Source organism: Perca fluviatilis, chromosome 6, assembly GCF_010015445.1.
Source record: "Perca fluviatilis chromosome 6, GENO_Pfluv_1.0, whole genome shotgun sequence".
Classification (NCBI taxonomy): Eukaryota; Metazoa; Chordata; class Actinopteri; order Perciformes; family Percidae; genus Perca; species Perca fluviatilis.
Genome location: NC_053117.1, coordinates 42,688,304 through 42,705,509, shown reverse-complemented (window position 1 = coordinate 42,705,509; position 17,206 = coordinate 42,688,304). Strand labels below are relative to the sequence as shown.

Genomic DNA, 17,206 nt, shown 5'->3' with positions numbered 1-17,206 from the left:
GACCGACCGTGATACAGACAATACGTGTGTGCACGTTCATAGCAGAACATGATTTGTCATTAAAGGTGCTCTAAGTGATGTGACGCGTATTTTAGGCTACAACATTTTTCCGCTAGCTGCCTGTCCCCTGAACACAAAAAATGTTGTAGCCTAAAAAACATGTCACATCACTTAGAGCACCTTTAACGATGGCCCCTGTGTAAAAGCTACCTGAAGCCCAAACTCCCTTGACAAAGCTGTCTGTTTGGAATCAGCATGGCAGGTATTTAAACATTGGCCTTGTCCCAGACATGTCCTAGACATCTAGCTATATAAAAAGATAAACAATGCCACGTTTTTAATAAATGTAAATAAAGCAGCTAATATCAACATGGAGAAAATCATGAATGTACGAATTCTCTTTTTTGATGATGACCTGGCCAAAGTAGTAAAGTTTAGTTTTCACAATGATTCATTTTAGGATTATGATATTATTGCAATATGTAAATCCGCATTGACTCTTTATTTAACATATACAATGAGGAAAATAAGTATTTGAACACCCTGCTATTTTGCAAGTTCTCCCACTTGGAAATCATGGAGGGGTCTGAAATTGTCATCGTAGGTGCATGTCCACTGTGAGAGACATAATCTAAAAAAACAAATCCAGAAATCACAATGTATGATTTTTTAACTATTTATTTGTATGATACAGCTGCAAATAAGTATTTGAACACCTGAGAAAATCAATGTTAATATTTGGTAAAGTAGCCTTTGTTTGTTTTTCACCAGGTTTGCACACACTGCAGGAGGGATTTTGGCCCACTCCTCCACACAGATCTTCTCTAGATCAGTCAGATTTCTGGGCTGTCGCTAAGAAACACAGAGTTTGTCTCCCTCCAAACATTCTCTATTGGGTTTAGGTCTGGAGACTGGCTAGGCCACGCCAGAACCTTGATATGCTTCTTACAGAGCCACTCCTTGGTTATCCTGGCTGTGTGCTTCGGGTCATTGTCATGTTGGAAGACCCAGCCTTGACCCATCTTCAATGCTCTAACTGAGGGAAGGAGGTTGTTCCCCAAAATCTAGCAATACATGGCCCCGGTCATCCTCTCCTTAATACAGTGCAGTCGCCCTGTCCCATGTGCAGAAAAACACCCCCAAAGCATGATGCTACCACCCCCATGCTTCACAGTAGGGATGGTGTTCTTGGGATGGTACTCATCATTCTTCCTCCAAACACGGTTAGTGGAATTATGACCAAAAAGTTCTATTTTGGTCTCATCTGACCACATGACTTTCTCCCATGACTCCTCTGGATCATCCAAATGGTCATTGGCAAACTTAAAGGTCCCATGGCATGAAAATTTCACTTTGAGGTTTTTTAACATTAATATGAGTTCCCCCAGCCTGTCTATGGTCCCCCAGTGGCTAGAAATGGTGATAGGTGTAAACCGAGCCCTGGGTATCCTGCTCTGCCTTTGAGAAAATGAAAGCTCAGATGAGCCGTTTTGGAATCTGCTTGTTCTGAGGTAACAAGCAAGGTTACCTCCCCTTTCTCTGCTTTGCCCACCCAGAGAATTTGGCCAACCCATGAGAGAGAGACATCATGGCTTTCAAACGAGAAAAGTGGCAGTTGGTCAAGGCCACACCCCCACCATCCACCTTGCCACTCCCACTCTCCTCCTCAATAGCTTCAGACACAGAAATGGCACATACTAAGGAAAGCTCATTGTAGGACTGGCTCTAGTGGCTGTAGTTCTGCACCAAAGCTGAATTTCGGGAAAGAGACTTCAGATACAGTATTAGGGGACCACTAAGGTCTATATAAAAGCATCCAAAGAGCACCATGTCATGGGACCTTTAAGACGGGCCTTGACATGTGCTGGTTTAATCAGGGGAACCTTCCGTGCCATGCATGATTTCAAACCATGACGTCTTAGTGTATTACCAACAGTAACCTTGGAAACGGTGGTCCCAGCTCTTTTCAGGTCATTGACCAGCTCCTCCCGTGTAGTCCTGGGCTGATTTCTCACCTTTCTTAGGATCATTGAGACCCCACGAGGTGAGATCTTGCATGGAGCCCCAGTCCGAGGGAGATTGACAGTCATGTTTAGCTTCTTCCATTTTCTAATGATTGCTCCAACAGTGGACCTTTTTTCACCAAGCTGCTTGGCAATTTCCCCTTAGCCCTTTCCAGCCTTGTGGATGTGTACAATTTTGTATCTAGTGTCTTTGGACAGCTCTTTGGTCTTGGCCATGTTAGTAGTTGGATTCTTACTGATTGTATGGGGTTTTCACCCCTGACCCATTTTCATGCCTGTACAGTATTAGGGGACCACTAAGGCCTATATAAAAGAGACTTCAGATACAGTATTAGGGTCCTGAAACATCCCCTGCTTAATCTTTTATTTTACATAAAATAAATGGGACCAAACTAGCGATTGAGACCATAGAGTCATTATGATAATGTTTACGGAGTAATACATTAAATGTTAAGTAGGGTAATTTTCTCATAGACTTCTATAAAACAGACTTCTTTTTGGAGCCTGCTGAAAATAAGAGAGAATGCAGCTTTAATGAGCTTCAGCATTGGCTCCACTTTTCTGACCCGGAAGCTCCATCCATAATTTTTACAGTCTATGGTCTCAGAAAAAAGAGAGCGAGTGTTCTGTTCTTTTCTACAATAACAATAGTATCCTATTTCTTTTGTTGTCTGTCCCTCCAGAGCTCCCACAGCAACATGTCTGTAAGGAGGAGGAGGTTCTCAACTCTCATGAAGCTGAGAGCCAAGATCAGAAAGGAGGCAAGCACGGAGACTCAGCAACAACTAGAAATGCGGAGCCAGAACCAAAGAAGAGACGACGCAAGAGCAGAAGTCACAGTAACAACGTAGACAACACTAACGTGTCAGAGATTCACCCTAATACTCAAACAGGTAAAAAAGTCTTTCATATGTGACAAATGTGGGAAAGACTTAAAGTATAATTCAGGTTTAAAGAAACACCTGATAATCCACACAGGTGAGAAGCCTTATTCTTTCAAAACATGTGAAAAATGTTCCAGACAAAAAATGGCTTGTTGGTCCACATGAAATCCCACACAGGTCATAAGCCGTACATTTGCAAGATCTGTGAGAAAACATGATTTGACGTTTCAGTATTAAAAAGGCATATGACAATCCATACGAGTGAGAAGCCATATTCTTGCAAAACGTGGAAAACTTTTCAGACAAAGTAGTGTCTTGTTGGTCCACTCTAATCGTTGACCATCCAAATACTATCACTGGTGCGAAAGTACCTGGTTTGTTTTTCATGTTTGATTCAGGAGATATGATGCATAATATACAATCTGGTTACAGCGGAAAGTTAAATGGCCACCATGAGGTGTTTTTGCCATGGCTTCATTTCTGAAAATGTTCAGGGCCCCAAATTGTACAGGTGTACCAATTCAATGCTTTTATGAAATAGTGAACATATCACCTGGACTATTCACTTTATCCCTGTACTGTGTTGGAAAAGTCTGTTTAAACAAATCCGACATACATTTTTAACTTTACATGATATAATATAAGCCTCTGTCCTGATTTTCAGGTCCTAAAGCATCCCCTGCTTTATAGTCTATTCTTAGGTAAATGGGACCATAATTTACTAAATTGACATCATGCTGCTGTATTAAAGACAATCTAGAACTAGCCATTTAGCCCATAAACTCTTTGTGTTTACTGAGGTATTCAATTACATTTAATTTATAATATCAAATCATAACAAGAGTCACTTCTTTGCATACTTTGGGAATTGATGAAGGGGTACGTGAGCTCATCTGACAGGACTGTGGGAGGACCTCAGACTAAAAAGGTTGTGAACTAGTGGCTAAGAATTTTAAATAGGTAATCCTTTTGTTCATTAACCCTGATGACAGTGGTTCCCAAACTGGAGGGCTCCAAGTTATAACACATCAACAACTGGTCCTTATATTTAATAAATACATATCTGTTCAGTTATAGGTCTTAGGGCCAACTAATCGTTGACCATAAAAACATCGGGGAAGACACCACCAATTTTGTGTTTTCATTTTTGGTTCAGGAGATATGATGCAAAATACATAATCTGGTTACAGTAGAAAGATAAATGGCCGCCACAAAGCATTTTTGCGATGACTACATTTCTGATAATGTTCAGGGCCCCAAACTGTACAAGTCTACCATTTTGATGCTTTTATGAAAAAGTGAACATATCACCTGGACTATTCAGTTTATCCCTGTACTGTGTGGGCCAAATCTGTTTAACACATCAGATTTAAATATTTGATTTTACAATAATTAAAGCCTCTATCCTGTTTGACAGGTCCTGTAACATCCCCTGCTTAATCTTTTATTTTACATAAAATAAATGGGACTAAACTAGCGATTGAGACCTTAAAGTCATTATGATAATGTTTACAGAGTAATAAATTAAGTGAGAAGTAGGGTCATTTTCACATGGACTTCTATAAAACTCTTTTTGGAGCCGGCTGAAAATTAGAGAGAATGCAGCATTAATGCGCTTCAGCATTTGCTCCACTTTTCTGACCCGGAAGCTCCGTTCATTATTTTTTACAGTCTATGGTCACAGGAAGAAGAGAGCAAGTGTTCGGTTCTTGTCTACAATAAGAGTACTATCCCATTTCTTTTGTTGTCTGTCCCTCCAGAGCTCCCACAGCAACATGTCTGTAAGGAGGAGGAGGTTCTCTCTGACCAGCAGCTCAACATGCCAGTTATAACCTCTGTGGTATCAGAAGCAAACAGTGACCACCAGCTCCTCTCTCACAACTCTCATGAAGCTGAGAGCCAAGATCAGAAAGGAGGCAAGCATGGAGACTCAGGACCAACTAGAAATGCAGAGCCAGAACCAAAGAAGAGAAGACGCAAGAGCAGAAGTCACAGCAACAACGTACACAACACTAACGTGTCAGAGATTCACCCTAATACTCCAACAGGTAAAACCTCTTTCATATGTGACAAATGTGGGAAAGACTTAAAGTATAAATTAGCATTGCAGAGACACCTCAGAGTCCACACAGGTGAGAAGCCTTATTCTTGCAAAACGTGAAAAAGGTTCCAGAAAAAAAAATGGCTTGTTGGTCCACATGAAAGCGCACACAGGTCATAAGACGTACATTTGCAAGATCTGTGAGAAAACACTATTTGACGTTTTAGTATTAAAAAGCCATATGACAATCCATACAAGTGAGAAGCCATATTCTTGCAAAACGTGGAGAACTTTTCAGACAAAGTAGTGTCTTGTTGGTCCACACTAATCGTTGACCATCAAAACACTGGCGTAGACAGCACCTATTGTGTGTTTTCATGTTTGGTTCATGAGATATTATGCATAATATACAATCTGGTTACATCGGAAAGATAAATGGCCGCCACAAAGCATTTTTGCGATGGCTCCATTTCTGAAAATGTTCCCAAACTGTACAAGTGTACCAATTCAATGCTTTTATGAAAAAGTGAACATATCACCTGGACTATTCAGTTTTATCCCTGTACTGTGTGGGACAAATCTGTTTAACACATCAGATTTAAATTTTTGATTTTACAATAATTAAAGCCTCTATCCTGTTTGACAGGTCCTGAAACATCCCCTGCTTAATCTTTTATTTTACATAAAATAAATGGGACCAAACTAGCGATTGAGACCATAAAGTAATTATGATAATGTATAATATGACTCAAGTAAAAGTAAAAAGTAGTCCTCCAAATAATTACTTGAGTAAGAGTAAAAAAGTGCTTGGTGAAAAAACTACTCAAGTACTGAGTAACTGTTGAGTAGAGTAACGTCTGATTTATTTTATAAAGCATTCAATCAGACAGACAAAAGTACAAAATAATCATCTTTAGGCAAATTATAGTTCATCCAATCAATTAAATACATTAAAATGAATTAATTAATTACAAAATACCTTAAATTAAAAATAATCCAGGTAAATTCAAGTACTTAAAAAATAAAATCAATAAAATAATTAAAAATAAATAAGCACAAGTAACACAAATTTCCAAACCTTTATACTTTTTTACCAGGCTCTGCAGACAGAACTAGAACATGGTAATGTAGCTGCTGTTTCACACTTTTACTAAGGTAAACATGCTTTCAATATGAGGCCAGGGCTGTTCCTCCTCGTCTGTGTCTGCATTACCAACGGTTGATTCTGACTTTTTTTTTTTGCTACAACTGTAAAGCTAACCAGTCCCGCCACTGAGATCAATATGAGTATGGTCATGTGACGAGACTGCACAACTACGTTTGATTAGTGAAACACAGTCACGTGGTAGAGCCTTTTGCGGAAGTCTCTCTCTCTTTCAAAATAAAACATTAAAATGAGTCGTACGCGGGGGGGGCTAAAAACAATGATGCGTAGAATACCAAAGAGGTAAAAAGAAAAGTAACGAGCTCATTGTAGCCTAATGTAGCGGAGTAAGAGTACAGTTTCTTCTTCACAAAGTAAAAGTAAAAAGTATAGTGATTTAAAACTATTCCTAGAAGTATACTTTTTTCAAAACCTTACTCAAGTAAATGTAACAGAGTAAATGTAACTAAATTACTAACCACCTCTGCCTATTTCTTTTGTTGTCTGTCCCTCCAGAGCTCCCACAGCAACATGTCTGCAAGGAGGAGGAGGTTCTCTCTGACCAGCAGCTCAACATGCCAGTTCTAACCTCTGTGGTATCAGAAGCAAACAGTGACCACCAGCTCCTCTCTCCCAACTCTCATGAAGCTGAGAGCCAAGATCAGAAAGGAGGCAAGCATGGAGACTCAGGATCAACTAGAAATGCAGAGACAGAACCAAAGAAGAGACGACGCAAGAGAAGAAGTCACAGTAACAACGTAGACAACACTAACGTGTCAGAGATTCACCCTAAAACTCAAACAGGTAAAAAGTCTTTCATATGTGACACATGTGGGAAAGACTTTAAGTGTAACTCAGGTTTAAAGAAACACTTGAGAATCCACACAGGTGAGAAGCCTTATTCTTGCAAAACATGTGGAAAAGGGTTTGGATGTAGTCGTAACTTGTTGATCCATGTGAGAAGAGCCCACACACGTGAGAAACCATACGTTTGCAAGACCTGCAAGAAAAGATTCTGTGTCTCTTCAGACTTATTAAAGCACATGAGAACTCACACAGGTGAGAAGCCGTATGTTTGCAAAACATGTGGAAAAGAGTTTGGGCAAAATGTTAACTTGTTGGTCCACATGAGAAGAGCCCACACAGGTGAGAAGCCGTACGTGTGCAAGACCTGCAAGAAAAGATTCTGTGTCTCTTCAGACTTATTAAAGCATATGAGAACCCACACAGGCGAGAAGCCATATGTTTGCAAAACATGTGGAAAAGGGTTTGGGCAAAATTGTAACTTGTTGGTCCACATGAGAAGAATCCACACAGGTGAGAAGCCGTACATGTGCAAGACCTGCAAGAAAAGATTCTGTGTCTCTTCAGACTTATTAAAGCACATGAGAACTCACACAGGTGAGAAGCCGTATGTTTGCAAAACATGTGGAAAAGAGTTTGGGCTTAATGTTAACTTGTTGGTCCACATGAGAAGAATCCACACAGGTGAGAAGCCGTACGTGTGCAAGACCTGCAAGAAAAGATTCTGTGTCTCTTCAGACTTATTAAAGCATATGAGAACCCACACAGGCGAGAAGCCATATGTTTGCAAAACATGTGGAAAAGGGTTTGGGCAAAATTGTAACTTGTTGGTCCACATGAGAAGAATCCACACAGTTGAGAAACCGTACGTGTGCAATACCTGCAAGAAAAGATTCTGTGTCTCTTCAGACTTATTAAAGCATATGAGAACTCACACAGGTGAGAAGCCATACATTTGCAAGATCTGCAAGAAAAGATTCTATGATGGTTCAGGTTTAACGAAGCATATGAGAACCCACAGAGGGTAGACTATAATCTAATATTGATCCTTTGAATTTTGACAAAGTTCTAGTGGTTCATGGTCAAAACTGACAAGACCCCTCAGAAGTGAGGAGCAACATTTTTGCAGCAATTGTGGGAAAAGTGATCTGAGGATCAAAATAGACAGGAGAAACCATCCAGCTGAAACTCTCGTAGAGACCTGTTGAACTGAATGAAATACTTTTACAGTAGTTACATCTCTGATACTGAATGTTAAAGGTCCCATGGCATGCTGCTTTTTGGATGCTGTAATACTGCATCTTAAGTCTCTTTTATATAGGCCTTAGTGGTCCCCTAATACTGTATCTGAAGTCTCTTTTATATAGACCTTAGTGGTCCACTAATACTGTAGCTGAAGTCTCTTTTATATAGACCTTAGTGGTCTCCTAATACTGTATCTGAAGTCTCTTTTATATAGACCTTAGTGGTCCCCTAATGCTGTATCTGAAGTCTGTTTTATATAGACCTTAGTGGTCCCCTAATAGTGTATCTGAAGTCTCTTTCCCAAAATTCAGCCTTGGTGCAGAATTCCAGCCACTAGAGCCAGTCCCACAATGAGCTTTCCTTAGGATGTGCCATTTCTGTGTCCGTAGCAATTGAGGAGGAGAGAAGGGGGGCAAGGTGGAGGGGGTGTGGCCTTGACCAACTGCCAGTTTGCTCGTTTGAAAGCCATGATGTCTCTCTCTCTCATGGGTGGGCCAAATTCTCAGGGTGGGCAAAGCAGAGAAAGGGGAGGTAACCTTGCTCCTTATGACCTCATAAGGAGAAGATTCCTGATTGGCCCATCTGAGCTTTCATTTTCTCAAAGGCAGAGCAGGATACCCAGGGCTCGGTTTACACCTATCACCATTTCTAGCCACTGGGGGACCATAGGCAGGCTGGGGGGGGAACTCATATTAATGTTAAAAAACCTCATAAAGTGACATTTTCATGCCATGGGACCTTTTAAATATTTTGAATGAAGATGAGATGTAAATATCTTAATGTCAAGTTTCCCTTCGTATGACTATTACTTCTGTTATTAACAGTATTTTCACAGTGGACAGTAGTGGCTGTTAAAGTGATGACGTGAACTTGTTGGTTGTTGGTTTTGCCAAATGTTAATTCACAAAGTATCTCAGAATCACTTTTAGTTTAAAGGTTAAAAAGGATTTTAAATCTATGTACCTCGAGTAGTATTTGATACTTCTATATGAAGCCTCCTGCACATCTTTGTAAGAAGTCAGATTAAACCTTTTTTTACGGTATAAGAAGTCCTATTAAAAGGTAAAAGTGCCTTCTTTTGGCCCTTTTTATATACTATCTTTTGTTTTCTGATGAGATTTTGGCCAAATGTTTTACATTTGTGTTTGATAAATGAAAATGATTGATTCAATTGTATCATCAAAATAAAAGTTACAAGTTATTTAATGAAAGGTCATCTTAATCTTGAGTGTCTCTTTGGCCAGTGCGTACTTAAACATGTAAAGATAATCCTCTGTGATCCATCCCATGTTCTGTACTCTGTGTGAACTGTTACCATCAGGCAGACGATACACAGCTCATCGCTTTAAGAACTCCTTTGTTTCTGTATCGGTTGGAGTTTTAAACTGGAGCCTAAGATAAGCAGAGCTTAGAGGCTGTACTGCAGTACAAACTGATTAATGCCTCAGGGTAGGTATTTTTGTATTATTGTACATTTTGCTGGTGTTGTGTGCCCATGTGTGATGATGGTTTAAGTCAAATGTGACCATGGGAACAATCCAGTATCTATCAAAATGGTTTCCGGTTTATTTCAATTCAATTTAAAGCCCCAGTGTGTAAAGTTTGTAGTTGTTCATTATCAAAATCTGTATTGCCCTTCACAAACTTCTTTATGAATATTGACCACCACCATCAATTTCAAGTATTCTTAATTGATTGAAATATTACATTTGCGCTTGCATGAACTGGGGTAGACTCACCACAGCCATGCGCCATCTTGAAATACGTTAGCCCGTAAGGGACATACTTTGCATTTTCGACTCACAGCTGCTGCTGATGGGTATCGTCGCTTCCCGGCCCCGTTGGCAAGTTTGAAGAAGGAAACACGTATTCAAAATCCAAATTTCAGGAACAGGAGTCTTCTTCTTCTTCTTCGCCCAGAATAAGAAAACGGAGATTGAAAAGAGCGAGAAATTGGCATCATCAGAAAAAAGAGTGAACATTGGAGCTGCTTGGACACACCAAATCCCAACTAGGTAATTATCCTCCGGACTGCTGCAGTCTCCTTTTTTTTTTTTTCTCTCCGTCGGTTGGTGCGCGTGCCTGCGCGTGGTGTGAAGCGTGCGTCCGCGCCACTCTCAGACACGCGCTCATGGATGTATTAAGAGAACACTGCACTCCAGCAACCCTTGCTATACACTGTCTATGCACCAACCTCTATATACTGTCTATGCAACACCACTTTCTTTTATGTCAGACCTTTTGTACACCTTTGCTTTTTGAAGCACGAAGGCTACCGTAGCCAGAGGTGTCAAAAGTATTCACATTCATATGAAGCTCCGCGCAAATTCTTTCAGGAAGACATCATTAACCAAATAACTTAATTCTTAAATCAAATCAGCTGTTAAGAAGTGACGCTTTCAGTTAAACCAATCAGACCTGGCCACGAAATTCAAGGGCCAATCACAGCTTTACAACTCTGCTTTAAATCTGTTCTCTCCCTGTGCTGTCAGCTGTCATTTCAGGCAAAGCACTCGACCCTCCTCCTCCCCTGCCGCCTCCGGTCATCGTGTTCTTCCGGCTGACCGATCCGTTGCTTCTTCTGTCCGGTCTCTGGTCTCATTCTCCTCCGCCACCAGTGTCTGGACTCCATCGGGGGGTTATGTTCCTGTTACCTACCCCCTTTAAAAATATTATTAATGGGGAAGTGCGCATTAGCAGTGTAGAGGACACCGTTAACTCGGAGAAAGGCTGAGTAGCTAGTTAAACAAGTGACTCTCCTCACGAACAAACTCGACGAGCTCGAAAACCGTTCCCGTCGATCCAACCTACGACTAATTAACGTGCCGGAGAAGATGGAAGGAAATGATGCGGTGGCTTTCCTGGAGAAGTGGCTCCACGAAGCGCTGGGACCAGCAACATTCCCGAGACAACCCCTCATCGAAAGAGCGCACAGGTTGCCCGGTCGGACGCATCCTAATCTATCACCTACACCTAGAGTCCTTATAGTGAAGTTTTTAAACTTCCAGGATAAAGTCCGAGTGATGCGAGCAGCCAGAGCCAAAGGTAAAGTTATCTGCGGTGGTCAAGAGATCATGTTTTTCCCGGATCTTTCGATGGATCTCCACCGTCGAAGGAGGGGTTTTGACCGGGTAAAACAACAGCTGAGATCGATGAACATACGTTATGGATTAATTTACCCAGCTAAACTACGAGTTGTAATGGCAAAAATTACATTTAAGCATAATTCCTTGTATTTTTATGTTTTATTTCTACTTTAATTCTCTCACATTATTGAAAGACAGTTTATCTCAGTTTCTGCTTAAATTGCTGAGGTGTCCAGTCTGGAACATTATGTGAGCTGTTTGTCTGAACAGATAAAGGGACAAGGTCACCCTAAAACTCTCATGTTTTCCCATGCCAGTTAAGATGTAACTGGGGGGGTGAAAGTCGTACAGGGAGGAGGAGGTGAGATGGCTCCAAGATGTCTCTTGTATTTCTCAGATTGTCTTCATGTGTATCAGATTGCCTGTAAGAACTGTAGCGTCATAATAATCCAAGTGTGTGTGTGTTGTCACTCTGAAGATGCATAAAAGCCTGGTGTTCTTGTTCACTCATTTGAGAAACTGACTCCACACTGGGCTGCGGCCTTTTGTGAAATCATGTTGCTCCTATATTTGCAAATATATCTTTTTTAATAAAATACAAAAACCCAACTTGGTGTTTAGCAGTGTTGTATAAAGTACTAGAAAGCAATACTTGAGTAAAAGTACAAGTATCATACTAGAAAAAGACTTTGGTAGAAGTGAAAGTTACCTTTTAGAATATTACTTAAGTAAAAGTCTTAAAGTATCTGATATATACTGTACTTAAGTATCAAAAGTAATTTTCTGATATTTAATGTACTTGTATATTTGAAGTAAAAGTAAAAGTAAAAGTAAAAGTTTTTTTTTTTTTTAAAAGCAAGCGGTTAGAACTTTTATTGTGGCTTTCTTATAGTAAAGCATAAAGCATATTCAGGGTTCCCATATCTTCTTAATCTCACTCATCAAATCAAAATCACATTCTTTTCTAGGACTTTTCAGGCACAATTCTCTTAAGTTCAAATAACAAACAGCCAGTAGATCAGAGTTTTGCTGGCCCCTTCTACATTTTTACTGGCCCTGAAAGAAATATCATAGGTGTGATTGGAAAAGGACAAAAAAGCAGGAAAATATACGCCGCACCTATGCTTTAGAAAATGGTTCTAACCAGCTAGCCACTGCCACTGGATGTTGTGCCATTAGCAGCAAAGCTAGACCACGGGTCATCAACTACATTTTTCCAAGGGCCAGAATTTTTTTAAGCAGACACTCCAGGGGCCGGACTTTCAAATAAAGAAAATAAAATTATACCTAATACGCATCATCTTGTTTGATATTTTCACTTTCTTACTAAATTAATGCTATATTTTTTACATTAGCAATCAAACCCCTAAAAACATGGAAAATCCATAATGATAACTAGATAGGCTACTTAACTAGAAAATGATCTCCGATTAGTCCTGTATGCCAAATTTGAAATAAGACAATTCTGTTGCTAAATAATACAACCAGCAACATCGTCAAGAATGAAGAACGCGTCATTCACGTGCATATTAAGTAGCCACATGTATTTGTTTTGGTCTTAAAATACATCCATAGGTTTACCGCTCCAGCGAGAGGATGGCTCGTTTAGACAGCAGCTACGTTTACAAGAGTTTGTCCAAAGTTCAAGATTGGTTGCAAATTAAGACAAACAGTTAGACTACAAACTGACATCTTTCATTTTAGCTCGTTTGTAAAGTCGCTATTTGCAGAGTAGAGCTGTGTTTGCACAGCGCGGTGGACGAGAGTGGACAGCGCAGACTGAGATATGGTTTCTACGTGTTTCTGCCTGTAGAACAGGTAGGTGGGTTATTGATAAGTATTGACTCTTTAATTATGGAGGTTTTATTGTAGGCTACCTACTTACAGTAACGAGTGTAGCGTTAGTTCATCTGCGCCATCGGCGGTAAATAATCCTCGGTAACGTTTCCAGTCAGTACGTGTGCTGCGTGAAGTAATGCACACACCTCGACGTTTTTACTGGCCCCGGGCCATCGGGCCATTGCTTATGTCGAGCCTGGTCGCGTCACGGTAACGGGAGGTCCTCCAGTAGGGGCTTCGTGCTTCCATGGCGGTTTCAGTTGTGGTCTTCCTCCTCCTTTAGCAACAAACAAGCGCTGAAATAGATACGCGCCGGCGCGCGGAGTGCGCGTAATGCAATCTAGGAGCAGTGATTCGCCAAACCTCCCTTTATTGCAGTCGCACACATTTCTTCTAATTTTATTTTTTTGTAACGAGTAACGAAGATGCTTAGTGGAAATATAACGGAGTAAAAGTATACATTTTATCTAGGAAATGTAGTGGAGTAAAAGTGAAAGTTGACATAAATTTAAATAGCGAAGTAAAGTACAGATACGTGAAATTTCTACTTAAGTACAGTAACGAAGTATTTGTACTCCGTTACATTACAACACTGGTGTTTAGTCTCAGTCTGTCTTATTTGTTTCAATTTACTAAACTCTGAAATTTCCCCCCCTGCTGCAAAGGAAACTTCCATAACAGAGTGTCGTCCGATGGACAAACACTTGAGTTTGAAACCCCAGCAGATGCTGAAAAATTCATCCAAGGTTTACAGACACAGAGGACTCACAGGGTAACTAAGAGACACTGCCACGCGCCCTTTTTAAGTGGGCAGAATTTGTTTATTGGAGAAGAGGTTATTCACCATAGTGTTGGCTTTCCTAGATGAGAGTTAAGCTGCAATAACGTTTATGAGGAACATTGCATACTTGTTTGTGTAGATGATATACTTTTGCCAGGTGACACAATCGTCTTGTTAGTTTTGTTGTGTTCTGTTACAATGACTGCTCGGTTTGGTCCAGCTGCTCCCTTGTTTACATTGGATGAGTTTGTGCACTTAGCTGCACCCCAAGATCAGGGGGAAGAGGAGGGTGGTTTTAGGACGAGGGGCTGTCCTGTTCAGGTTGACAGCTAAGGGGTTTAATTTATGGCAGATTTTAAGTTTTTTGTTTGTGTTTTTGTATTTTTCACGTCATGTTGCATTTTGCTGGTGTAATCCCAATACAACACATAGAGATACTCTAAAGATTTCCCAACAACTAAAAGCTGATGCTGCACAATCTGTTGGAGTATTGGTTCAGATGACTTTGAATAAGAATTTTAAACTTACTTCTTGGAATGTGAGAGGAATGGTAAAATTGGCTAAACTAAAACAGGTTCTTACCAGGCTTAAACAAGTCATCAATAGTGTTTATCCAAGAGACTCATTTACTTAGAGAGGACCTGGTGAAAGTATGTAGGAGATGGCCAGGCAAAGTGCTAGCATCCTGTTTCCCTTCTCATTCGAGAGGAGTTATGATGTTAATTCATAATTCAGGACCTTTCCAAGTAAACACTTTTATGATAAAGCTGGTAGATTTTTGGTGGTTCAAGGAACTCTCTTGAAAGAAAATATCAATTTGGTTAATGTATATGGCCCCAATGATGATAACCCATCATTTTTTGAGAATTTATTTTTGTTGATGGCCACCCTTCCTGGTAAGATAATATTGGCAGGGGACTTAAATTGTGCTTTAGACCCGAAGCTTGATCGCTCGTCAGGGATGGACACAACCCATTCTCAAACAAGAAAGAAAATACAACAATATATGAAAGACCTGAACCTCTGTGATTCGTGGAGGACTCTAAACCGTAACAAAAAGGAATTCTCATGCTACTCAGCAGTGTTTAAGACCCACTCTCGAATAGATTATTTTTTAATTTCCTCATCTAGAGAAGTAGAGAGAGAAGTTATCATAGATGATTCAACACAAAAAAAACAGGAATTATTGACCCTTAAGGCTAAATACGAGGAGCTTTCTGTGCTCAAGGCTGAAGATGGTCTAATAAGATTGAAACAAACTTTTTATGATCAGGGGGAAAAGCCGGGTAAACTTCTAGCTTGGCAGATAAAGAAACTTGAATCCGACAGAGCCATTAATATGATTAGGAACGAACAAGGAGAATTATCTACAGATCCCACAGAAATTAATAGCAGCCCACTAGACCTGGTAAACCAAAACAGTTTCCTGGAGGGATTGGTCTTTCCCTGTATTTCTGAGGGTACAAAAACTGAATTGGAGAGGGAATTAAATTTGAATGACATCTCTAACGCCATTGCAAACATGAGAGGAGGTAAAGCTTCGGGTCCAGATGGGCTTCCGATAGATATTTACAAACTATTTAAAGCAAAATGAATAGCCCCGTTATTGGATGTTTATGTGGAATCCTTTAAATCAGGTTGCCTCTCTGCTTCATTATGTAGTGCTCTGATAACTCTTATTCTAAAACCAGGCAAAGCGTCTATCGAAAGCTGTTTTTACAGACCCATATCACTATTAAATTCTGATTCAAAAATTATAGCTAAGGTTCTAGCTATGAGACTGGAGAGTGTTCTACCAGCCATTATATATGGAGACCAGAATGGTTTTGTCCAAAATCGTCAGGGTTCCACAATGTGAGGAGAGTTCTTAATATAATCCACGAATGTGAAGAGTCCCCTGATACTGCAATATTATCACTCGACGCGGAAAAGGCGTTCGACCGAGTCGAATGGCCCTATCTATTCGAGGTACTTAAGCACTTTGGATTTGGTGAATACTTTCGTAGATGGGTCGAAATTTTACTTGTTGATTCTTCTGCAATGGTATCTACTAATAACCTCATCTCTCAGCCTTTTAAGTTATTTCGAGGCACAAGGCGAGGGTCACCAATTTCTCCTCTACTATTTGTAAAAGCCATGGAACCTTTAGCAATAGCGATTAGATCACAACCCTCAATCCATGGTATTAGGACCGGTGATATTGTACACAACACAGCAATGTACGCTGATGATACTATTGTGTTTTTATCGCATCTTGCTGAATCAATACCATCTCTCTTGGAGTTGTTAAATCAATTTGGTAGTATCTCTTCGTTCAAAGTGAACAAAGAAAAGTCGTCTATTATGTTCTTAAATATAAACGAGAGGAAGAAACCAGTAGTATCCCACCCATTTATGAATGCCACAGAGGGATTTAAATACTTGGGCATCAGAATAACTCCAAAAATAAGTATGCTTAGCGCAGCCAATTATGAGCCCATGGTAGTAGAGGTGTTGGAAGAGATCACTAGGTGGACAACACTGCCGCTCTCTTTAATGGGCAGAATAAACATAGTAAAGATGACTATATTACCAAAATTGTTATATATTTTTCAGTCGATTCCGCTGGCCCCTCCACCTTCTTGTTTTCCTAGGACAGAAATCTTCTTTCTAATTTCATCTGGAACAATAGGAAGCCAAGACTCAGACTCTCCCTCTTATATTTACCTTATGACAGAGGAGGGCTACAATTGCCAAATCTAGAATGGTATTACTGGGCTGCTCAGTTGAGGACCATAATGTTTTGGTTTTTGAAAGATGTTTTCTTGCCGTGGTTAGAAATTGAAAAACTGTCCTCAAAAGGTTAGTCATTGAATACCTACCTATACTCAGAGATGGGAAGTAACGAAGTACAAATACTTCGTTACTGTACTTAAGTAGATTTTTCGGATATTTCTACTGACTTTTTACTTTTACTCCTTACATTTTAACACGAATATCTGTACTTTCTACTCCTTACATTTTAAAAATTGGCTCGTTACTTTAGTTTTGTACAAGAGATCTTAATGTCGGAGAATAGCGCGGACACGCGCCTCACACCGCGAGCGGGCGCCACACAGAAAAAAGTGAGAAAAAAAAGAAAGAGAGACTGCTGTCCGGAGGATAATCAGTTGAGATGGTGTGTGTGCGTCCTTGAGAACTGTAAGTCGTATAACTTATGTTGTCAGTTCATTTAAGCCTGTTGTTGTATTGGTCTATAGTTCCTGCACAGTTAAAGTAGGTTAGCTAGTGATTTAGTTGTTTGTGTTCTTCACCTGTTAGCTAGGTTTAGTTAGGTAGGGTGCGAAGTTGGAAACCAGCATCAGCTTTAAATACGGTC

General features: G+C 40.1%; 1 protein-coding gene across 1 annotated transcript in view; it reads left to right on the top strand.

The window, feature by feature from the left end:
* The window catches only part of LOC120561114, a 146,227-nt gene that overhangs the window by 104,080 nt on the left and 24,941 nt on the right, over nt 1-17,206 (top strand). Inside the window, exons 13-15 of the mRNA XM_039804064.1 lie at nt 2,708-2,917; nt 4,669-4,956; nt 6,610-6,897. Of these exons, the coding sequence (XP_039659998.1) occupies nt 2,708-2,917; nt 4,669-4,956; nt 6,610-6,897 (786 nt within the window). The remainder of the gene's footprint in view (nt 1-2,707; nt 2,918-4,668; nt 4,957-6,609; nt 6,898-17,206) is intronic.